General features: G+C 44.1%; 3 protein-coding genes across 3 annotated transcripts in view; 2 read left to right on the forward strand and 1 right to left on the reverse strand.

Moving 5' to 3' along the window:
* Positions 1 to 6,504, reverse strand: part of LOC135898423 (AP-4 complex subunit epsilon-1-like) — a 36,603-nt gene extending 30,099 nt beyond the window's left edge. The window contains exons 1-8 of the mRNA XM_070537592.1: positions 6,275 to 6,504; positions 6,139 to 6,207; positions 5,926 to 6,049; positions 5,684 to 5,757; positions 5,452 to 5,573; positions 4,878 to 5,043; positions 3,410 to 3,573; positions 1,779 to 1,852 (exon numbers count right to left, since the gene is read on the reverse strand). Of these exons, the coding sequence (XP_070393693.1) occupies positions 1,779 to 1,852; positions 3,410 to 3,573; positions 4,878 to 5,043; positions 5,452 to 5,573; positions 5,684 to 5,757; positions 5,926 to 6,049; positions 6,139 to 6,207; positions 6,275 to 6,397 (916 nt within the window). The 5' untranslated portion in view covers positions 6,398 to 6,504. The remainder of the gene's footprint in view (positions 1 to 1,778; positions 1,853 to 3,409; positions 3,574 to 4,877; positions 5,044 to 5,451; positions 5,574 to 5,683; positions 5,758 to 5,925; positions 6,050 to 6,138; positions 6,208 to 6,274) is intronic.
* A 171-nt stretch (positions 6,505 to 6,675) lies between these two features.
* Positions 6,676 to 16,167, forward strand: LOC135898424 (uncharacterized). Its single transcript, XM_065427353.1, has 4 exons — positions 6,676 to 6,915; positions 8,459 to 8,732; positions 10,671 to 10,858; positions 15,942 to 16,167. The coding sequence occupies exons 1-4, from the start codon at positions 6,742 to 6,744 to the stop codon at positions 16,113 to 16,115; spliced, it is 810 nt and encodes a 269-aa protein (XP_065283425.1). The 5' UTR covers positions 6,676 to 6,741; the 3' UTR covers positions 16,116 to 16,167.
* A 3,313-nt stretch (positions 16,168 to 19,480) lies between these two features.
* The window catches only part of LOC135898421 (aminopeptidase N-like), a 38,815-nt gene continuing 33,382 nt past the window's right edge, over positions 19,481 to 24,913 (forward strand). The window contains exon 1 of the mRNA XM_065427347.2: positions 19,481 to 20,817. Within this exon, the coding sequence (XP_065283419.1) occupies positions 19,712 to 20,817 (1,106 nt within the window). The 5' untranslated portion in view covers positions 19,481 to 19,711. The remainder of the gene's footprint in view (positions 20,818 to 24,913) is intronic.

The following is a 24,913-nucleotide window of genomic DNA, read 5'->3' on the forward strand; positions in this document are numbered from 1 at the left end:
GCAATTTATATGGCTGCCAAAAAAATGACAACCATTCCACTCTGTGAAGACGGAATAGCAGCGAAAGCTGATGACAGTCAAACCTCTCAAATGAAAAGCAATGTGCTTTTGTTGCCATTCCATCTTCAGAGAGTGAAATGGTTGTCATTTTTTTCGTTGCGAGTCTTGCGTCGTTGCTCGCTTGGAGGTGCCCGGGTTCACGATTGTCGTTTTCTTTCAGCATTGCGGTAACATTCTTCGTCAGTGGTTGTTTCGTGCCGGCGCCGTTTACATTCTCGTTGCTGTTGCCTCCGGCACTCCTCGTACGCATGTTGTTCTTTGGGTGTACGAGCTATAAGTGTCCGCCCCATTGATAACCCGGCTGCTTTTAGCGCCAGTATCTCTCCTGCTTATATACTGCGATAACCCTGACACCCCTCTTTTGTTCATGATGAGCGTTCTAATCTGTTCTACATTTTGAACACCTGCGCCTCTGCACTGAACCCGTACGGGTTTGTTAGAAATCGCCAAGTCTGTTTCTGTTGCCGGACGCTGACAAAACTACGTAAGGTTAGTCATATACAGCTTTCGCTGTAATATTATGAACTTTGCTTCATCTTGTTAGTTAACACTTTGCTATCATCATCAACAGTTCGCCTTTCGTGCGAGACCGTGACTCTTTCTGTCATGACATCATATCAGCATTTATAGCAATAGCCCAGCCATAATTGGAATATGCCTGCTTAATATGGGATTCCTACCAATGTATGTAACCTATATAAAATACTCATATTAGTCCAGGGAATGCGTGATAAGACTGTTTACTCAGTACGTTGGTTTGGCACCGGTGTAGTTACTAAACCTAAGCCACAAGATGAGCTTCCATTCTTATACTTGCACCGTTAATTGACCGACTAAGCATTTTTATTGTACCAATCTCCACATGACTACTCCATAATCAAACCAGCATATCTGCCATCTCACATCTGCTACCATAAAGGGGTCTAACCACCTTTGATACTGTTGTGCACCTGAATATTTCTTGAACAGACATCAAAAGGCTGCAGCTGCCTTCTTGCCAAAGTTATGCACTGCTTCAGCCTGTCTCATTTCAACTTCTCAGTAATTTAGTATGGCATCACGCATTCAAGCAGTCTTGTAAACCACATCCAGAAATTTCAAGACAGCCACCAAAGACGCATCATATATTAAGTATAAAAACTCACCTTTCATGTAAAAGCCACATTCAAGGAATTTGAGATGAAATAAATAAATTAATGAATTAAGTATTAAATAATTATTTGTGTATGTATGTGTGTCAAATAATTAAATAAGCAAATCAAATCATTTCATTGGTTAATCAATTTTAACTAATTAATTAATTATATAATTAATTGATACAGAAACTAGTGTTTCTTTTTTATAGCATATGCCATAATGTAATTCCATGACCTATGCTTTAGGTGGTGAAGATGAAAAGCCACAATAGCATATATGCACACTTCTTTCCCCATATTTCTGATCTTTTTGTCCCAAATACCAATGCCACCTACGAGCTGCTACTTGGTGCAACAGTGCCTGAAGCATAAGAATTTGCACTGGGGCAAACATATCGCTGCAAGAAGAGGCTATTATTTCTAGGCACAGGAGTCACTATCACTAGCTAGCACTACGAATGGCAGGTCATAGACTAATTATCAAAAGACATAAGTGCACCAAAAGAAAGCAAGCACAATGACCAGTTCATACAAAAATATCACCTTTACCAAACATTTAGAAGGAAACAAGATGAAACATACCATAGTATATGGTCTGGTTAACAATCCTTGAATCCAAAATTTCCTTCAATGTACTTAAAACATTTTCCGTTTGCCTAAAATAAAACGAAAGAAAAACTTACATAGGTGAAATCGCAAATTCTGAAACCACAACTTTCATGCATCTGCTAGTCGAAATACCAACAATCAAAGCCATAACACGTTGACCTTTAAAAATGCAGTCCACACAGTTTTAAGTTTCGCGCTAGCGATGCCCCACTACAAAGCTAGCTGCCTCCAAGAACCTCCGTAGTTGCTTCAGGTCCTTGTGAGAAAGTTGGCCTTCGGGTCTCTACTTGAATGACGTATTCGCCTCCAAGTGTGGCTCCAATGGTTGCAGCATCTTTCTTGGCAGTGCTTAGAGGACAGCAGATGCACAGAATATAGACTATGTCCAGCCGAAAACACCAGCTTATGGCCTGCCCTTGGCACATCTTGAAGCAAAAAATGGCAGCTCACAATGAATTATTAATGTATTTAGCCGATTTCAATGTGCACATTTTTTCTGACTGGTCTGAAAATTGCCTGCACATTACAATTCGATATGAAATTGAGAGTGTTCGCTACCTCAGCAACATCATACCATCAGAGCCGCTGCCATCGCAACCGCCTTTACAAGATAGTGGCAAAACAACTTTTCACATAGGATGGTGATGATGATGGGCCACTTTCAGGATTTAAGTACGAAAGCTCGAATAAAAGATAAGTTATAATAAACGCCAAGTTAGCGGCAACGTAGTTGAATCACGTTTCATGTACTCCAGAGACTTGCGTGCCATCTGAGGTTGAAATGGCAAAGTAGTTAGTCTAGGCATGGGCCACTATCCCATCTGCAATTGTAGTGTAGCAGTTCCACAATATCAAATGCAATGGACTAGAAGAAGAGCAATATGTTATGGTTCACAGAAAGTTATAGAAAGCTATTTGAGATTGGCAACGACAGATATTCAGTTTAAAAAAAGAAATGTCCTTTCTGTGAAGGTAAACAGGAGTAGTTTCATCTTATTTACAATTACCAAAAACAAAAACATGCTACAGTTTTTTTTTTTGCTGTTATAGAACAGGCTGTGTATTAGATTTGGGTGCACATTGTTTTCTACTACTGTGGATTCATAATAACTAGGTGGCACAATAGCTTTGAGGATGTGTTAGATTCAGGCAAATTCTGCCAAATGAAACAGCAGTTTTGCACATTTTTCCTACCTCTCCTTTTAATTTGACCTGTCGGATTAATCAAGCAATTCTGTCAGTTCCATCATAGTCGTTAATGGAAATAAACATTGAGGGTCACCGAACCGAAAGCTCAGTGCCACTGTATCAACAGTACAAGCCGTTTCCTTGCTTCGCTTCCAGCGATGTGTAGTTTCTACGTCAACAGGTAATTGTAGTGATAGGTGATAACGGGCCATAAGAACAGAAAGCGTCATTGCAAAAGCCAAACAGCAATGTTTCTGTTTGTCGGTCATTCATAACTTCTAATTAATAAAGATACAATGATTAGCAACGTAACTTTTCTTAGCCTACAGCTTATCCAAACAAATGTAAATATGATGGCAAAAGCTTCAGCGACATGGAAGAAAGTCAGCAGCAGTAGAAATATAAGCAATACTTACTCTTTATTAAGCTGCAGATGACCGAGGGCACTGAGAATACTTAGTTGGAGCCAAGGTGCTGAGATTCCTCCAAACTCGTAATCACTGTGCGCCCTCTTCAACCTGAGTTGACTTAGCACATCCAGCAAAGGGGAGCACAGGTGACCAATTTCCCCACCATTGTCCTGTTATTCCCAGATGAAAACAAGGTTCAAGAATACCGTTTTTCAATTGGATGTACGAATAGCGAAGTTTTTTAATAAAATTGAATATCCCCCAAAAATCAAAGAACATTCAGATATCAAATCGAATGCCAATTATTTCTACTTTCTAAACAAACTTTCTAAATAGATATAAGGGTACTGTGGGGTCCAGTTGGCAATAAAGATGACTAATTTACGTTATCCAGGGAAAATGGGGGGCAGGCAGGAGATGGAAATTCAAGACGATGAGCAATATGTGAACAAGGTGAAAGCAGGCACCAACATTTCGACAAGTGGACTTGTCTTCTTCAAGATGAAAAGCATATGTTGCCTTGAAGAAGACAAGTCCACTTGTCAAAACGTGCGCTCCTGCTTTCCCCTTGTTCACGTTTTGCTCATCGTCAATTACGTTATGCGATACAGATCTGGCTTTTAACTAAATGTCAGGTAAACTGAGAGGCTTGTAGATAGGAAACAACAGAAAAGTGAGCATAATGGTGCATTAATGACTACGATGGTAATGACATAATGACCCCTTATGCAAGTCTTTCTCCCTGTAGACTACAATAACTGTTGTCCCTTATAATATTCAACAAACTCACTAGCGACTTCTCAAAATGAATACAAATTGAATAGCACATGCCATTTATTTGTATTCAATATTTTAAATAATTGTACACCCCTGTTTTTAATTTCATAATGAAAGCTAGAGAACTTTTTAATCCAGGCTGAGTAGTAGTGTTGCTCTTGCTTTCTCCACACTGTTGATAATTTCTGCATATCCTTGTCTTCTGCAAGATTCAAACTGTTTTATTTCCTGTTTGAGCCCATGTGCAATGTTTACTGTAACGATAATGATGTATTTATGTGCAGTTATGTGTATTTGATTATTGTTCTCTTGTGCTTTAGTTACCCACTGCTGTTTGATCCATGGCCAGGGTATAGACGTCATCAGGAAGCACAATTTGACTAACTTATTTACACAATTATGGTTAATTATCTAGACAACTAGTGAATTAAAATTCTAATTAGCAAGGTGTCTGATTGCCAAGAAGTTGTGCAAATAAGTATGAATAAAATAAATAAATAAATAAATAACGTTGAAGAAGGAAAATCAGTGAAGTACAGCAGCCAGGACCATCTGCCAAAGGTTTGTAAAGTTGTATATTTATAAATTAGACTTGTCATCCCACAGCTGCTCAGACTGATAGATATACTTTAAGCACATGGTTTCACACTAGCGTGCCTCAGAAGTCGTTATCAAAGGTGAAGAGAAAAGCTTTTACCTTTGCACATGTTCGTATACATTGAGCTGCTGATGACACTACATTTATTTCAGTGTCAGCTAGTCCTTTTTCCAAGACTCGCACGGGGGCCAATGGAATCTGAGTGGAACCACACTGAGAGTAGCAGTGCTGAAGTGCTACGAGGGCTGCTTTGCGCACAGCAGAGCTGAAAATAAAGTAGCATCGATGTGGACAGAGAATATGAGCGATTTCTTGTCATCCAACAGGTTTTCTTGGAGATTAAGCTAGTTAGAACATTATGCAATGAGACTAAAAATCACTTCTGTGTTCTGCAGAAATGATTTGCCAGAATAAAAAGCAGGTGTCCTCATACTTACTCCAGAGCCTTGCGAAAAATGGGAAGTTTACATTTTGTCCCCATGACATCATAGATGATACAAACATTTCTAGCTTTACTGATGACGTGAAACAAAACTGTGCAGGCAAAGTTTTCACTGAACATACAAAGCAGTCTGCTTCTACTTAAGTGTATTGTGTGATATGATACACATACAGCTTAGCTAGGAGTTTTCGATCATGCACAACTCCTCAGTGTACTTAATATATATATTACCTGTAATGCTTTGTCTTCTCAATGACGAGCGGCTCAACAGCCAAGGCAAATTCACCGTGAATAAGTTTCGGTATGATTTCAAGTGCCATGACAACGACAAGGGAAACTTTGCTTGCCAGGTCCTGCAATGATCATGTGTTTAATGCACACGTTTATTTGTTTCACCTATAAACACTTCCTCTCTTTCCTTTTTTTTTATACCGAACCGTTTGTATATAGTCGCGTTGCTTACCCTCTGAATGCTGTTGATTAAAAGTACAACCAGCTCGTGACTCGGATACAAGAACACGGTCGTTGCCAGATAACCTGAAAACAGGCATTTTTGTGGTGGTTACATCTAAACAAGCTGTCCAATATAGATTAGTTGGGTAATTCAATAAAATAATAAAAAGATAGGTGATCACTGACATAATGTATTTCTCAGGCGATTGTCCAGTTGAAGATAAGGAAAGCAGGTGAATGAATCTAATTTACCTATCAGCTTTTGGTTGAGTTGCCCTTGCTGCAGAAGCTTGACGGCATGAACATATGCGAATGGCGTTGGATGCCCCAACATTTCCAGGTACATAGCCTGAAGGAGGTACTCCTCTATACGATCCTGTCGAAAAGACAATGCAATTGGACGATGAAACACCCCATAGCGAACCATCAGTGCGCTTCCATCTATGAAAGCAACATATTTCTTACCGTTTTTGAATAATCTTTCATGTCTTGCTCTAACGCCGACAGTTTCCTGGCAATGATTTCGTTTTCATCCTTCAAAAACAACATAAACTGGCATCTGCGCAAGAAGTGTCTTTTTTGAAGCTAAAGTGAAACTCACCTCTTTTGATGCGGCAGAGGCGATATCCAGCGTGAAGTCTTGTAGAAGAAACTCTCCCCTCAGAATGTTCCGGCTTACGTAAGCCTGGAGAGAATTCACTGTCTTTTCTACTATTTTAGACATTGTGCAATATGTTTCATTGGTTTATTATTTCTACGCGGCCAACGGAGCAAACAGCAACGCACCAACACCAACAACTGGAGGCAGACATATTTGTTATTGTTGCCATGCCTATTGCACAGCGGGCTATTTATGTTCACTGCTTTGGTATTTATTACATATCTATAAGAATATAATAACACGCCAATAACACATTTTTTATTGTTTTCAATTTTATTACATTGACGATGACTCACGGTACAATGGCGTTTTTATTGTACCGTTTTGACATAGAAGGTTGTAAACAGTCCACTGGGAATCCTCAATGGAATCCGTCACAGTCATTTGTGGGCTTTGTGGGAGACAAAATGGCAGGTCGCGGTAGAGGCAGAGCAGCGTTCCCTGAAGTTCGGCATCAATTGCGGCGACCGAAAGAAGAACCTGAAGAAGCCGGCCCCGTGGGACCTGGAGGCGATGCCAAGCCAACAGGAGAAAACGAGCAACCGCCGCCGTCCACTCCCATCAGCGCTGTTCCCAACAAGGTAGTGGCGCCTGTCATAAACTTGCTAACCGGCATGTGGGTGCCCTGCACCGTTTGACATGATCGGGAATGACGTTCCTGTTGTTACATATATTCATATTACATAATACATGTTTTGCTTCATAGAAATAGTGCATGCTGACGTCCAGGTGTACATATTTATTCAGGTCACATACCTAACGAGCTTAGCTTTAAAATTTTAAGAGTGCACAGGTTGCTTGCATGGGTGTTTATTTATTTATTTATTTATTTATTTATTTTAAATCATCCGGCGCTAGGTTAAATGTCACTTGAGTCAAAATTGTGGTACAATATTTTAGTGCTCTGCTCAGAAAGCATAGTTTTATCATTCACTGTAATCTTAAGATCTGCTTCAGCTATATTCACTCAAGCCAGGTTACTCTGCATTACATAGTGGTCCGATGGCATTGTTCAAGATATGATAAACGTCTGCACTGAATTCACTGATGTTGCACCGTCTTTCTTGGGATGTTAGATACGTGCATTCCTGACATGCTACCTAATCGCACACCCGTGAGCAAAAGTATACGGACCAGGGATTGCGCGATAAAACTGGTTTTCTGCTCTGTTAGTTATTCGAACTTGAAATTAAAGAGTGCAGCCGAAACTTGACATTTCGAATTTTCTAGTGGACTCATCGGTTTCCGTTTATGCATGTTAATTACTGAGAAATTCAGTTTCTTTCAGCGACCCTGTGGTCCGTATACTTTTGTTCACGGTTGTACATGTCCTCTGCTTGCATTACATAACTTGTCTTTTGAAATGTACTCAGTGTAGTGTTTCATTTTCTTCTTTTGTATTTTGCATGGAATATTGTTATTTGAATATTAAGTCTGTTTTGATTGCCCCCCCCCCCCTTCCCAGTGTTTATTTAATGAAATAAATAAACCTTGAAGTGACTGACTGACAAACGCAGGATTCTAAGTGTTTGACATGACATCTATGTTAGGTTATCAGCACACCATGAACGTTTATTAATTGCCATCTGCATTCAGCTCCCAAATTCTGATCATTGCACCATGCATTGCATGAAGAAAACAAACATAACTGTTTCCAGGGTGCACTGAATATAGTAGGCAATGAAATTTGGTTTGTTTGAGTCCAGCACAAGTGCAGGAATTATTTAAGATGTCAAAAATTCGCTGCATATGCAACATTTTCCTTTCTTTGTACAAATGGTAGATGGGGCACCTTGTTTTGTACCACTTCCTTTATTGTATTCCTTCTTATATTTTACAATGTCAAATGGTCAATCCCAGTGATGACTGCTATGTCGTAGCACGCAAACTAATGGCAGAAGTCAAAAAGAGTGGATCCAAAAGAATGGCATAAGATCTACATTCTTTAGCTTGCTGCTGACTGCAGTATTGCTTTAGCTTTTTAGTTAGTTTAGGTATTCTTCTTTAGGGACTAATGCACTTTTCATCAAGCCTCATTTTTGCTTTGTTATGTTAAGCCCCATGAATCCATTGCATATTCTTCTTTGATGAAGCTACTAACAATTGGAATGCATTCTCTTTCAGCAAGAAAATGATGAGATCAAGAAACTTTGTACACAATTCAAGTACTTGCAAGCTTCAGACGCAGCCTTTGCCAAGCACCTTTCTTTGCTCACTGAGAAACTGAAGACCCCTCATGACATGGACAATGCCGTGAATGCAATGTATGAACTTTGCCTACTTGGACCAGATCAGGCTGAGGTTACGTGCCAGGCCATTGTGCAGCTTTGTCATGTGGAGATTGATGGTTGCAAGCTGAGGACCAAAGTTTTGACGAGAATGCAGCAAGAGTTTGAAGGTGACCTCTTATGTTCTTTAGCTGTGATAATGTCATCTTGAGTGCACATATTCAGATTGTATGTTTTACTTAAAGACATAAGAAACTGTTGCATGCATGTTTCATGGGATGCTTGGCATCAGATGTTCTCGTGTCATTCTCCAGCAGCCGCTATGTTTGGGATCAGATTGCTGTTGATGCTGCTTCATGAATACATGTCATATACTGGCAAATTCATATACTGAGCAAGCTTTGTGGCTTTACTGTGCTAAGATTGATTTCAGTATATAGTCATGCATCTCGTCTGAATGCACTGAGAATATGCAGCAGACTGTGCTGTAGTCAATTACATCACAACCCTCGGTAGCCCTAATTTATGAACCAGTTGAAAAAATAAACAGGAAGTTTTAGTGTTTTGAAGCACTAGAACATGATGGAGGGCCATTTCAGTTTCTATGCCATGTGAGCAGGTAGAGTATGCCTAAAGCCAAATTTGCAGTATTCAAGTAATCTGTAACCAATGAACCAGAACAAATTTTTTATTTGACTACGTCATTGAAACTGCTTATCTTGAAGGTGCACAGTTGACCGAGATGCTAGCATTGTGCACCGTCAGAAATAAATATTGTAAAAAGTGTCAAGCTCACTGTAAGAACATCAGGAGTTTTGACGAAGCTTGTGAACCCTTTAAAAACATATGGTATGTGAACTGTACAACAAACTGTCAAGTGCATGCATGTGTGACTAAATTTCTGTCAAGGCAGCATTCCTCTTCATGTAGCCAATGTAATGTGTTTCATCACCTCATAACTTTGTAAGCAAAAGTGTAAACATTGGAAATGCAACCATTTTGTACTACTGTATGCTCTGTTCTAGCGCACACAATTTTTGGGAGGGAAGTTTACTAAAGATGATGTGTGTTATATTTGAGTATAAAACTAAATGTACAGTTGTGACAAGCAATCATCATTGGCACTAAAGAATTTATGTGATACGATTCTGACGTTACTGCAGCTGTATGAGCTACAGTACGCTTGGGCCCACCTAAGTTTATTAGACTAGAGTATATTATGAACATTGTAGTTAGGCTTCCATGATCTACAAGGTGTTTAAGAAGGGCACTATCTCAAATGTCATAGATGGCTTCAAAAATGAGATTACTTTGGTGGTCAGTAGCGATAAGAACACCCAGAGAGCAATGAGTGATGCCTGCTGTACTATAGCTCGGTTACAGTAATTTTTTTAAATAAGAACACGTCACATAAATTTTTCTGCTCAAGTTATTAAACATAAAGAACCCAGTTTTGTTGTAAGTTGCAAGATTTGGTGAAATGGAATGTGCCTGTGCTAGAATTTTTTATTGCCACTCTTAGTGCATTACAACCGTTAAACATGCACCACAGTTGCTATGGTGTTTTGGCACGGAATACAAGGGGGCAGGTTTGATTGCTAGGTACAGAGGCTGCCTTCCACTGGGGACGGAATACAGAAGGAATTGTGTACTTAGGCTTAGGTGTACATTAAGAGCTCCAGGCGGATGAAGTTAAGCAGGAGTCCTTGACCACAGCATTTCTCATAGCCTATGTGCTGCTTTGGAATATTAAACTTTATGATTGATTTCACAACCATTAGGTGTGTGTTAATGCACTGCACATACTGCTTGCTTCTTGGCAAAGTCTCTTAGTGTGTTTCTTAGTGTTCTTGCCTTGGATTCACTAGTGTCCCCTTTCAGTTGTGAATTTCATACAATAGTCTTCATTCCATAATGATAACAATTTGTCCGATCAGTTGTTTGGCCTCTTAAAGCATTTGTATGATGTGCTATAGTCTTATTATTGTTCTTATTCTTTTTTAAACCAAGTATTTGTGAATTTTGGTTTTAAAACTACTACTAATGAGTGCGTAGCACTCAACTGAACACAGTTTTGGCAATTAGCTCCTTGTTTTCTGTCCTTGCAGGATTCGAACAGAAAGCGGAATCGTCACCACAGGCATTTCTAAGTAATGCCATATTTCTTTGCGAGTTTTACACCCGTTACCTCTTGCAAGGAAAGCCTGTGAACCCGCTCAGGGTTCCTGTATGGAAATATCTTGAGTACATGTTGGAAAGCCGCAAGCCATTTTTCCTAAGCCATTGCTTTCGATTGGTAAGCATTCTATTTAATTTCCATTTTATGCACAAGTACTGCATTTTCTTTTTTATGCTCATAAGACCAGTGATAATGTGTGTGCCTAAGCCAGCCAGTTGTCGTCAGCAACTCGCAGATTACTGTGAAAGTGTTCTTGCACTTGTTCCCATGAGCTGTAACAAGTACCACACAAGTGAATTATAGGAAACAGCACAAGCCACTCTGAAATCTTGGCTTCGTTTTTTTTTTCCGTTTATTTCCCCAAACCCCTGGTCGCCCACTTTCTCTACATGCCATTACATGCCTGCCCAGGCTGCCAGACAGTTTTGAATGTTAATGTCTGTGTAGTTTTTCGGTTTCTAAACATGGTGTGCGCAAGACAAAAACAGAGGTGCTCTTCTAAAGGGCCCCTAAACTACTCTGAGCTTGAAAATGTGGTATAGCATGGCAACTCTGTACTGGTCTACAATGAACAGCCGAAAGGTTTTTTTTTTTTATTGCCGCAAGTATTTTTATTAGTTTTTTTTTTTTCAGCATGATGTCATAGTAGCAATATCACAGGCATTTTATGAATGACTGTAGAGCGGCCACGATTTCCTGCTTGTTTTCGCTAGCGCTACCCATGGGCACACTCTCCTCCTCGCCATGTACTTCTCTTGGAAACACATGGACACGTCGGTACCAAACGTTACCGTGGCACTAGCGGTCCTCGTAGTTTGACCAATCGACAGCTTTTAGCATAGTGACATCGCATGCATGACTTTGCTGGCATCATGCCACATGAAGTTAGGACTGAAAAACCCAGGAGAGGAGTGCAAGATTGTTTTGCTAATTTGTGGCTTCCCTGTAGTGTGTTACCATGTTTGCCATATGATCACTGCAGCAATGTGTACATAATGCACATGTTTTTTTTTTTTTAATGTGTTCAGATTGTCAGATGTGGTTTTATTGCTGGCTAACTTAGGGGTCTTAAAATGTTTATAATATCTACGAACAAGATGAGCTGCCTTCCTTAAACATAGGCTACAGATTCCAACACTGATCAGTTACTTTTGTGATCGCTATCTTCATTCCTGCTTTGTTATAATTTGTATGGAATGATGTTTGATAGGAAAGCTTGTGGAGGTTTTTATGTATAACCTTACAGTAGTACTATATATGTACACAGTGATGTGATTTCAGCTCCAGTTGCTCCAAACTACTCCAAAAGGCAAATCCTGTGACATCCTGCTACATTTCAACAAATGTTCTCCGAAGCTTCACCAAAATGTGTTTTCTGCTACTTTTGAAAATGAAACTAATCTCAATAAGTTGAGGTACTTTACTATCGCAAGCAGTGCCATTCTTCTACCATCAACTTTCTTCAGCAGGAAGTATAAAATGTGAAGATGTTGACTGCTGAGCTCACCATCAACCATGTTGCAAAGACCAAGAGTTTCAGTGACATTAAAAGTGGCAGGCTTCGCTTGCCGAAGGTAGGACAAGGCTTTCTGTTGGACATAGGAAGTGTCACATAAGTGTCACATAAGAAGAGTGCCAACTAGTCAGTATTTGTAATTTAAGAAAAGCGCCAGCACATTGCCGCACACAGAAAGGGCACACGATAAGTCCTTCTAAGTCCCTCCTTCAAGACAGTTCAGCAAACCGAGAATTTGTCTAGTCATTTCATATAGTCTAGTATTAGCACGTACATTTACATTGGGAAACATAAAAATTGTTGGGCTTTCCTTTTTTCTTTTCTTCTGCATGCCGGAGAGGCCTTGCCACTCACATCACCATGCCACCTTGCGCACCTCGCTGAATTTTATATTTAGGGCTGATTGATCATAATGAAATCAGAAATTTTACTGAGTATTCCTTGTGTCCCGTTTAGCACAGAACTGGCTTCAACAGATATATAAACCTCACAGTAGCCATTTGTAGAGCATTTTGTTGTAGCACATTCATGTTGCTGATGGCTGTGCACAGCATGCTGGAACCACGATACGTGGCAGGTGAGACCTGTGACCTTATCTCTACTGGTAAGAAGACTGGCTGCTCCGAAAACTAGAGCAGAGTGTAATGCTTGCAGACCTAATCATAACTGTGCGATCTGTGCACCACATTTGTTTGCAGTGATGAAACCCTTCAAGTTTGTCGTGGTGGTCAGCGTAACATACTGGTGAATTTAGTTTATATAAGCACCATGCCACACTATTTCACACCAGCCAAAATTTGAACATTACGTGACTAAGTAAATGGAGGCACAGCAGTCTCAAGCATTTCTCAATACCCTCTTTAAAAAAACACAGTCAGTGCTTAATGTTTACGACCACCCTAAGGCATGTATTGCAGCGAAGATGTATTGCTGGTCAACGGTCCCGTGTAGTACATGTAGGGACCAAACTTCAAAAATATTTTTTCTCGCCTAAAACAAAAATTACTCCGATTTAACTTTGCAAAACAAATTGCTAGGTGGGCTTATATAAAATGCGCAACTTTTAATATTTTTAGATAGACCACCTCAATATCGAATTCCAAGCTGAAAAACTGTAACTTTATAAAAATTGCATTGTGACAATTTTTCCGAGATATTTTGTCGTTATGGGTCAAAATATTTTACCTAATTATTTGGACACAATTCTACAGCGAATAGGTAATAAAACAACTGTAGATAAATGTAAAGCTCTTATATATATCTCACAAATGCCCTAATTGGCCTTTCCGCTTGCATTAATACATATTAAAAGTAGTCGGGGCATACAAAAAACAATGCACAGCAAGCACCATCTTTCCAAGATATTGAGACAAAATTTCCAGCTTTCTTTGAATTAAGATTCATTTTTCTTGTACATGTTTTGCTTTTAAAGGAGTCCTGACCACACTCGGGCTTGGTGGTAAAACAAGTGTCGGCAAATATAATACGCTACTGTGAACACCTCAGCCTAATTTTGCAGTCCAGTGTGGCACAGGGAGCTGACAAGCAGAGTGTAAAGGCACCTTTTTCTCACTCATTTCAAACAAGGCCTCCTTCTCACATACTTCGAGGCTGTCACCGGCTTGCATACGTCAACATATGCAAGATTCCCATAGACAGCTGCTATTGGCAGATAGTTGACGTCAATCAAGAAAGGTGTTTGAATTAGGGTGCTTGGATCAGTTTGCTTCTTCCTGCTGTTACTGTTGTGTAAGGAGATGGGGTTTTGTGACCTTCAACAGTGTCTGCTTGGGGCTCGAATCAGGTTGACCGTTGGAGAGGGCTCGGCAGAGAAGACGAGGTGATGTAAAAACAGTTAACAAAAGTTTAATACATGATTACGGATGAGCAGTATGCTCAAAGACAAAAAATACAGAAACGTTCAGCATGCATGCACCTGCACGCAAGGGCAGAGAAGATGCGACCATATGTCGCAACTCGCTGGCTTTCTTATACCCTCCACCATCTGGGCATCTTCATTCTCTACTACCCCCTGGTAGAGGGCCTTGTCAGGACACGTTGGGCCAACTTGCACAGAGGGGCATGGAAGGGAAACCACTCCTTAGCATAGAGGGGTTGAACGTAGGACAGAGGGGAATAGGATTGCACATTCCACACATAATCCTGTCATGCGCACCCAATGGAAAAGCCTTTTCATGTCGACAAGCTTGACGATTAGGCACACAGTGACCCACGCGTTTGGTATCTGTGCCATTCATTGCTGCACAAAGTGAACCATAACACTGTGAATATTTATTGATGCACTTTCATAAACAGGATGAAGTAAGCGAAAATCTGCTTTTGAATTTTAATAATAATTTCATAGTTTCGGAAAAAGCAGAAAATCGTCTGCTCACTCTCGGCCATGGCTGTCTGCATAGGAATTATACTTTGGCCACTCTGCTTATCGGTGTTGTAGCCATTCTGTCTTGATAATTTATTTCGTTTTAAAATCTCAACTAGCCTCAAACAATGTGGAACTAAGGTCAAATCATGGGTACAGTGCTCAGCAATGCAAGCGATGTGCTCAATGATGTGCTCAGTGCTCAGCAAGCGATGTGCAGACAGCACGATGGTCGGCACTTTTTTGTTCCACCGTTGGATGCTGTGGAGATTCAGCTGATGCACTTTCGTGTCGCATGAAAAAACTAGTCGTATTGATGCACTGTGACACAATTGGGCTCCCTCAGTGATCACCCAGCACTCCCACCGGTGGCACAAGAATCACCCCTGGCCATACTGTCTGAGTATCGCCTTTCAATCCCTGAGCACTGTACATTTACCAGTGTGTGCTCACACCCGGCCACTCCTTGCTAGATGCTTTGGCAGACTTCGCTTTGTACTGAGTTATTGACGTTTTAATATGCACAAGTTCGATGTGGCTACAATCCGTCGGTCAAGCTGGTGCAGGACAAGGCTGGTCCTAGCCACGCAGGAGGGCAACACTGGAGCACATGAGTGCGTGCGTGCCTTCCAGCCTTGTCATGCACAAAGGAAATGCTGTTCGTATGCACTACAGTCGTGTGTCTGTGGTCTGCTCCTAGCATAGATACCGCAGCTGCCACAGGGTGCCACGGCCAGCTCGTTCACTTGGGACAACCACATTGGGTGCATTGTAGGCACCAAAATTGAAAATAGTGCTGTCTACCTAAATGCCCAAATTCAATAACTGCGCACCACTGTGGCATTCAGAAAGCAGAGCGTTGTAGGCATGACCCGCTTCGCCCTAACCTTCGTAGCGGTAGGCATTGAAGAAGCAGGAGCGCCACGTAGGGGATCAAAAGCGATTCTGCTGAACGCATTGAAGTGCTTATTGCTGCAAGGCATTTTTTTAATAGTCTAGTTTAACGTCAAATGCATTTCTCAATAAAAAATGTGTGAGGGCCCTTTTAAGAATAAAAAATAAAGTTGATATTGTCAGCAAGAAAAACCTTTGTTAACATGTTTTTACTTATTGGGCAGCCAATCCTCCATCTATAGGCGATAGCAATTTTAAAGCAAATCTTAGTACTGTGTCTCTTTGATCACAGTATCTTGATCTAAAAGTTGATGGGTCTGTTTTAAATGGCTTTTCGCAAATAACATTGACTCTCCATTTTTTATTTTGAAAATGCAATTCGCAAGCTCTCTCTCTCTTGTGTGCAGGTGCAAAACAAGATTGGTTTCTTTGTGAAGCACAATCGTTCCGAGCTTGAAGCTAACTTCCTGACAAGACTACGAGAAGTTATCCTCGATGAAAAGGTGCCGAAAATGCACCGGTCTTCTGCATTGGAAACATTGGAGCATGCTTTGAAAGAATTGACGCCGAAACCCTCTTAGTGTTTTTTTATCCTCTCAAATAAATTGTCGTATGCAACCATATTTTAGAAAACACTTTGGTTTTCGCCTATATTTCATCTGCATATAGTATTACCAGCACTCTCAAGCATCATGGAACGTAGTGAAAGGTACAACAGAAGCAGTATTTTCTTGCATCAAGAGTGAGTGCTGCGCTTATTTGCGTTCTGTAATGAATCCTAGATTTGCCAAGTTTGATGCTTAAGTTGCTATTCATATCGAGATTGTGCTTCCGCTAGACTAATGTGTTTTATTGAGAAGCCGAAGCCATGTACACCTTTTCCTGCATAACATGAATTAGCCAGCCAAATAAATACACAGCAGAAATCTTAGAGGAAGTGCTTGGGCAGTGCGTCCCATTAGAAGTGACATCAGAAGTGTTGCTGGAAGTCACTTGCAGTTCCTAGTCTACATAGCATGCTACTTTGGATACGAGCACCAGGCTTGCTTTCAATGGCCTATAATTTTTCTTGTATTGTGCTGAATCTGAAAAAGTGTTTAGAGGCATTCACCACAAGTAGTGTGTAGCTAGTAGTAGAAAGAAGCACAAACAGACCTGCATGTATAATACAAACATCGAATGTTCCATTTGCTATTGGTACACAGTGTGTGTTCCTGTCAAAGCTAAGTAGGGGCACTTGCTTTCAGCTGGACACTATGCTAATGACATGTTTTACAAGTCTGTGTGGAACCTCACAGGAGAGTCGAGAGAGTAGGGGACAATACACTCGTGGAAAAAATGTGAATGGGTAAAACAACATGGGGAGTGAGTCAGTAGTAGCTACGTAGCTGCGCTGCAAAAATCTAATGCAATACAAAGAACTTGGCACAGCTGGTGGGTGGGAGGGGGGATAGGTGCTGGGGCACGTCATGGTCGCAACGAAAAGGCTCTGGCCAAGTGCTTCGGTATTTAAGAATTGATAAGTTAATGCCATGCATGAGGTGGGAATATTGGCTCTGTATTGAAGAAAGTAATTTTTGTGCATTCAAATGCTGTCACCTTTAATATAGTCTCCCTTTTACAGCAGTAAAGTGCTCTCAGCGATTAGGCTACATTGCGAGTATGTCCTGGGAGTCTTGAACAAATTGAGAATCCTTGTGCAATATGACCTCGACTTAAGCAATTGTATCAAAGTGATGACCTTTGAGCTTCGTTTTTAATTTTGGGAAGAAAGAAAGATAAACGTGCACAAAACTTGATGAATGACCCCTCTTTCACTTAGAGAATCATCGGTTGGCACGAAACTTGTGTGTATTGGCACGATGTTGGGACAAAGCAGCAGTCATCGCAGTGGGAAAGCTCAGCATCTCCAGAACCAAAAAATGGCTAAGCATGTCTGCAGCTCGACAAAGTGCATTGTCATCGCCTTTTTTACTATTCGCAGTATTGTGCATCAGGAATTCATCCCAAATCAACATCCAGACTATCAACAGCAGGTTTTACTGTCAATTTTGAGGGCTTATGAGGGAGGCCGTGTGGGGAAAACAGCCGAATCTGGGTGATACGAGGAGCTGGATGCTGCACGACGACAATTCACCCTGTCGTTATTCACACCACACGAGTTTCTCACTGGAAACAACATGGTTTCTGCACTACTCATCAGGTTTGGCTCCCCCTTATTTCACTTCCCAAAATTAAGCACCCAACTCAAGAATCACCATTTGGCAATATTTCTTAAAGGGCCTCACCAGTTCCGGCCATATTGAGCTCACAAGTGCAAATCATACATTGCGCGATAACGATCGTGTCTGCGAAGTATTGCATCCCTACGCGTCGCGGAAAGATCTGAAATTTCAATCCGAACGCCGTTTTTCCTTCTCCCGGCCGCCACTCTCCAAGCCGGACGGTGACGTAGTGCTATTGCGCCTACGTAGTCGTGTCCGCAGTGTGACGTCGCTCGTGGTGACACGTGACTTCGACAATTATTCAAGACATCTGTTATCTGTGCGACCTGTTGCTTGAATTGACGAATTGAAGCCTAGAGAAATATTAAAACACACAAACGTAATGTCTGCGTGTTTTTTGTTTTACTTCGCACCGAAATAAGAGAGATGTACTTGCGCTGCGCCTGCTTGTTCCCCCGGTCGTGCGGTCACGTGCGCAGGTACTGAAACTATGCCATTTTCTAACGTGTTCGCGACCCCCCCCCCCCCCCCCGTGATCATGCTCTGCGATCCACATCTGCTTCTTCAGTATTCGTGTAGCACTGAATTATACCGCAAGTCATGTTTCCTTGTGCGCAGCGCTCAAAATCGTGTGCTGCGCGAACGAGACAACAGCTCGCGCGCGACGCCGTGGGCGAAAGTGCGTAGCGCCGAAAAAAAAGCGAGAAAAAAAAATGAAGGTGGGGCCTGTGACGTATGCGTCACGCGATCCTCGAGGTCCGGTATGGGAGAATGCAGGGAAGGAATTTCGCTTGCGTAGGCATGACGGGGCGAGTGGAGAGAGCGCTTTGCTTGGCAGTGGAGCCCGCCGGCTGAAATCATGGATTCGCGGCACTGAAATACTTCTATCGCGACTGTCAATGAGATAGAAATGAGATATCAATGAGATATCAGGCTGATGATGATGATATCAATGAGCCGATTTGAAACATTTTTTTGCGGCAGAACGCTCCCTAGTGGATACGTAACAACTTCCAGCATATAACCAAAATTTGCAATGGGGCTTGGTGAAGGGCCCTTTAAAACAAGCTCGAATCGTGGAAGGGTGCTCGACTTGTTCCAGAAAATTCGTCCAGGAATTATTCACAAAGTGGAAGTAACACTGGAAGGGCTGTATTGCTGAGCAAGGAAACTATTTCAAATGTGTGTTTAAATGCAAATAATTCAAAACAGAGCCAGTCTTGAAATCTTTTGATGCCACCTCGTATATGCAGGTGCTATGATGGTATACCATATGTTATAGATATAACGGGAGACTTCACAAAACTTGCTAGTCTTTGTGTTCTAAGTTGCTTCTGTCTGTGTTTTCATAGCGGTTATATGAAGTGTATAATGTTACCCTTGCAGACTTGAATAAATAAAGTAAGAAGGAATGGCCCCGTGGTTTATATGTGTTGGGGTTCAGGAGAATGGGAAGTAGTATGAGAAGACGCGTATAAGAGCGCAGACGTAAACCTACTCCGCACCTACAGATACACCCGACGCCAGAGCCTCGTCGTGACTCGGACTTGCATGACTCGGCGTGGTTCGGACTTGAATCGCCCAAAATTTCCCGATTCTCATGGAAATGTACTAGACCAAACGGGATGCCTTTTCACGTCACCTTCCCTTCCCAATTAATTTGGGTTAATTTTGTCTACTCTATTGGCTCGCAGCAGTCGTTTTCTCGTGTGGTACAAAGTGAAAGAAGTGAAGATCGCCGCGCGCTCGGTTGCCATCGTGGGCCGCTTGTGCTGGCAAATGGCTTCCGCGAAGGACCGCACTAGAAGACTGCTACATTGAACACCCCGGCGCCGGGTGCCGGGCCCCACCGAACAACCGATCGGTGAGCACGCCTCAAGGGATCGCGTAGCTTCCTTGCTGAACGACGTTGCAGCCGAACCTCTGTAGGGCACGTGCCGACTACGAATACCATGTACGAGTCGAGTGCCCAGTACGTCGTGGGTAGCCGGCCCAAGGTCAGGAGACCAGGTGGCACCGCTACCAGCGCCTTTCACAACATTAGGAGTCTCGTTGGCCAGCGGAAATGGCAATTCGTGATCGGCGCATGCCTCGTGTTGAGCGTCGCTGCTGTGGCGTTGCCTGCCAGTGCAGCGCATTCTGCAAAGCGAGCGTCGTCTCGCCGTCCTGCCGCCGCTCCCGTCCACAACACCGTCGCGCAGAACGAAGCGGCCGATGAACCACGCGCTGTCTACAACGCTCCCGCGGTCAACAAGAAGCCGCTGGCACGCAAGCCCTCGGAGCACCACGTGGCCAAGGCGCGCAAGGCGGCACCCGTCGCCGCCCCCAAGAAACGCAGGGCGACGGCGTCGCCTACCCGCAAGCCGCCGAACATCGCCGAGGAAAAAGAACGCGAAGAGGAGGTCGAGAAAGGTGCCGCCACGAAAGAGGCAGCGGCCGAAGAACCGGAAGCCCCAGCTGTCCACGGCGCACCGGTGGTCCAGGAGGCACCGGCGGTAGCAGCACCCGCGGCGGAGACCGAGGACAACGACAACAGCCCCACGACAAAGGCTAGCCAGGCTTCTGCGGACGAGAACGTGGCTGCCAACAGGGAAAGCGCGCCGCCCCCGATCAACGACTCCATCTTTCGTTTCGCCACGCCGTCATTCCCCAGCGATGCTGGCGACCACAACGTCGAGGACATTCGCCTGCCGAAAACGGTCATTCCGATCACGTACAAGCTCGTTCTGGTGCCAGAATACCAGGACCAGAGCATGTCTTTCAAGGGCAGCGTGCGCATCACCATCGAGGCCCTGGTGCCCACCAAGCTAATACAGCTGCACGCGGCCAATCTGGTCATCAATCGTGGCAACGTCACCCTGCGCTTCTCCTCGGGCGCACCCGGTCCCGACATCCTTAGCATCCGCACCAACGACTTTTCTCAGTTCCTGTACATCAACCTCGCCGAGGACCTACTCACGGGGGACAAGTACGAGCTAAACATTCCATTCAGCACGGTGGCTATGTACGACAACGGCTTCAACGTCCGGCGCTTCCAGAGTGAAGAGGGCCCGCCCGTGTAAGACAATTTTCATCATTAGCGCCTGCACTACTAAGTCTTGCCGTATCTCAAACAGGCTATGGCTGAGATAAATGAGCTGTAGGGTTTGGTGACGCTTTCCTGAGTTGTAAGAAACGCGAGGTGAATTTTTGAATCGTTATACTTTTAAAAAGGACCAACACTAAATTATATTATACTAGCGATGTAGTCTTTCAGAATACCGTTTCCATTCGTTTGGTGAGAAAGGATAGATTGTTACTGAAAAAAACATTGTGGCCTATGACGTCACTGGGATTCAAAGTAGTCTCGTATTTAGGATGTTAAGGCACAGGGAAGCTTCACGAAACTTGAGTCTTTGATTGCTTTAGGAGTGCATATAGTCCTTTATCTACAAGCATTTATATAGACTACAGTAAACGCTGTCGAAACCAATAACGTCACGGCTTGCAGGTACGGAAATTTCGGGGCGTCGTCGCCACCTGTCTTTGGTATTTGAATTCATGCTTGTTTACTAAGGGCCTTGCGGTAATAGCGGCCGTTTCGCTAATGCAGACGAGTAATTTATTAATACTCGCAGCGTGCTCATTTAGGCTAGTTGGCACGTTTTGTGCCACATTTCTTGCACTATCACATATCTTGCAACAGCGCGGCACAAGACAAAGGAAAGAAGCGCAGTACATAGAGCTAGGACGAGGCAGTGGCAAAATTACCTCCTGTGAAATCTGCAACTTCTCCGCACTCTACGATGGTGATGATGATGGTGATTTAATGGCATCCCCTTTGAAACGGGGCGGTGAAAGTCACCTAGCCTGCTTGATTTAATCAGGTATGCTACACACGCTCTTATCTAGCACTTTTGTGTACTCCTCCTTAATCTTAATTTTTTTCTTCAATATTTACCTTGCACTGCTAGCCAGGACTGTAAGAGATCCAGTCGTATCGATCTCTTCCCTGTTTTTTTTTTCCCCCAGAAATACTGTAAACGTCTCTTGCGTAACCATTTCTAGTACCTTCTACGACGATACACCGTTTCGAAGACTTCGATATGTTTGATGAAAGGTAAAAACTATCTTGCACCCACTTATAACCATCCCAGGTGTAACTATTTATCGGTTATAACGACCTCATTTCGACGCATTTGCGAACTTCCGACCGTGCCTAATGGAACTGCGCCCAGTGATAACGAGCATTTTCAGAGGCGCCGTGCTGTTACAACGAACATTTCAAAGCCGGTCGCGGAAAAAGGGGCGGTTGCACGCGAAGTTCCGAAGCACGCAAGCGCGACCGAACTGGACGCACGGCAGCGCCTATCAAAGGAAGCCCGTGCGGGTTTCTCGGAAGGAAAACTTCTGAGTTAAAAGAATCGTCGTGGTCCCAGGACGGAAGCCGGAACCAAAGTCTTTCAGGGGTGATCGCTCTGCTTCTGAGCTGACCAGGTGACTAGCAGGTGGCAACGTACGTGAGACCATATTAATCGCCAACCCAGAGCGCCGAAACACAGACTATAGCACATAAGTTCTCCGGAAATCGACAATGAGGAAGATCCATGAAAGGGAACAGGTTTTAGGGGCTCTCGCGTGGGTGAAAATTTTCCCCCTTCATGAAGTTTCCTTGAGCTTGAGGATTACCGCTCAACTAACTTGGTATAACGTCGAAAGTTCCTGCTTGTTTCTGTCTGCGTCTGTCTCGTCTTGAGGCAAGCATCGAATTGCTTTCAAGACGCGTGAGATTTTTATTTATACATTTCACTCAGACTTAAAGTTTGCTCCGCCTGCTGTGTCTCCGACACGACTGCCGTGTTGCTTGTCACTGCTATCATCACTATAACAACATGCGGCACGTGTACCATACGTTGTATGGAAGAGTTGTGTACTTTCAGCGCATGCAGTTACCTGGTCTAACGCCTAATACAGGATTAAGAGGAGCAGGTTTCGGTATCGGTCAATGTGCCTCTACTGACTATTTACTTATTCGTTTAATTTAAATATGAGTGATGTACTTATTTAATAAATTGAATAGCTCTCTTTGACTTGTTATGCCGTTTTCGACGTCGAAGTATCTGGCTTCAATCCCTTGCATACTTCTCTCGCGCCAACGCGAACTATAGCTCTTTGGAACGCACGGGCTCTCGCGCGAGGGCTTCGTGGCGTCCGAAAGTTTAGATCTGCTGTGGTCGGTGGTGGAGCTCTGTCGCGTCTCTTCGTATGGAGCCTTCTATACTGACACGTGTACTTATCTTTATCGGGCAACTACGTTTCGCCGCTTAACAACTGTAATCGCAGAGCGAGGGACGCGCCTGCATGTATCCGACGTTTCTGGAAAGTTATCGACGCTTCTATCCGCGTGTCTGTTGTCGCCGAACCTTGTGGTATCAGATTTCATCGCGTGACACGAATAGTGTAGAACTTTGTGGAAGACACGCGGGTCCCATCCGTTAATCTGGAACATTCGACGACTGATCTATAAAAGCCGACGCGCTTGACTCGCTGATCAGATTTTCGACGATCGCCGACTGTGTTCGCCGCTATCGTTGTGCTTTAAGTGTAGCCTGTTTTGTGGGCACAGGTTCGCCCAATAAAAGCTAGTTTTGTCTTTCACAGTACTGCTACTGTGTTCTCTCTTTACCGTCACTACCACGTGACATCTGGTGGAGGTGCTTGTGCGTTCATGTACAGAACGCCCCCGCAAAGCCGCGATCCAAGTCCGAAGCCCGAGGACAAAACCAACGTCGACCAAGACCAGCCACCAGCCGACCAAGACCAGCGAGCTAGCCGCCGGCTGCAAGGACTGCCCCCAGAGCACGGACTCCTACCTGAGACGAGCAGGAAGATTGCCACCAAGTCCTCCCCAATGGCAGCCCCAGCATCCCCCGTCGTGCTGCAGCAGCCCAGGGAGCCCCCCACGTTCCGCGGTTCAACATTCGAGGACCCGGAAACCTGGCTCGAGACGTACGAGAGGGTCGCTGCATTTAACAGCTGGAACAGCGACGACAAACTGCGACATGTCTTCTTCGCATTGGAAGACGCTGCCAGGACGTGGTTCGAGAACAGAGAAGCCACGTTAACGACCTGGGACCTTTTCCGAAGCGCCTTCCTGAAGACATTCACAAGCGTCGTTCGCCGAGAACGAGCCCAAGCACTACTGGAAACCCGAGTGCAGCTGCCCAACGAGACCACGGCGATTTTTACAGAAGAAATGAGCCGCCTATTCCGCCACGCCGACCCGGAAATGTCCGAGGAAAAGAAAGTCCGGCTACTAATGCGTGGTGTTAAGGAGGAACTTTTCGCCGGTATGGTACGAAACCCGCCGAAGACTGTCGACGAGTTTCTTCGCGAGGCCACTAGCATCGAGAAGACACTCGAGATGCGAAACCGGCAATTCGACCGCCGCACCAACGCTACAAACTATGCCGGAGTTCAATCACTGGCCTCCGAAGACCTGCGCGAGGCTATCAGGGCAGTCGTACGAGAGGAGCTTCAGAAGATCTTCCCGTCGTCGCAGCCTCAAGTGGCCTCGATCGCTGACATCGTCAAAGATGAGGTTCAGCGGTCGCTTGGAGTCTCGGAGGTGCAACCTCAATTACCGCACCCCCAACCCGAAGCGATGACCTACGCCGCCGTCGTACGCCGTCAAGGCCCTCCTCAGCGACCGCGCCAGGGCCCTGTAACGCCGCAATTTCGTCGTCCGCCGCCGCCGCCGCCAGCACGACCACCCGTCGCCCAGCGCACCTACGCGAGGAAGACGGACATTTGGCGTGCTCCTGACCACCGCCCGCTCTGCTACCACTGCGGAGAAGCGGGTCACGTCTACCGACGATGTCCGTACCGGGAGATGGGACTGCGAGGTTTCGCCGTCAACGCGCCGCGTCCACAGCTTGGAGAGCGCCCACGTGACATCGCCGATTACCTCGCCGCTACTCAGTGGAGCCCTCGACGGCCATCCCGTTCGCCGTCACCAGGACGCTACCTGTCGCCGCAGCGCCGACCATACACTGGCCCAGCCCGGGGCCGGTCAGCGAGCCCATATCCGGAAAACTAAAAGCAGCAACCGATGGAGGTGCGGTTGCTGTTCGTCGAACTGACGAAGATCCTCCGCCGCCGACGAAGACGACGAC

This window comes from Dermacentor albipictus, chromosome 4, assembly GCF_038994185.2.
Source record: "Dermacentor albipictus isolate Rhodes 1998 colony chromosome 4, USDA_Dalb.pri_finalv2, whole genome shotgun sequence".
Classification (NCBI taxonomy): Eukaryota; Metazoa; Arthropoda; class Arachnida; order Ixodida; family Ixodidae; genus Dermacentor; species Dermacentor albipictus.

What these genes read in the sequence shown, in the direction of transcription:
- LOC135898424 (XM_065427353.1), top strand. Translation starts at nt 6,742, where the DNA reads ATGGCAGGTCGCGGTAGAGGCAGAGCAGCGTTCCCTGAAGTTCGGCAT. An exon ending in AATGCAGCAAGAGTTTGAAG is followed by an intron (nt 8,733 to 10,670) that starts GTGACCTCTTAT and finishes CTGTCCTTGCAG; the next exon opens with GATTCGAACAGAAAGCGGAA. An exon ending in TAAGCCATTGCTTTCGATTG is followed by an intron (nt 10,859 to 15,941) that starts GTAAGCATTCTA and finishes TCTTGTGTGCAG; the next exon opens with GTGCAAAACAAGATTGGTTT.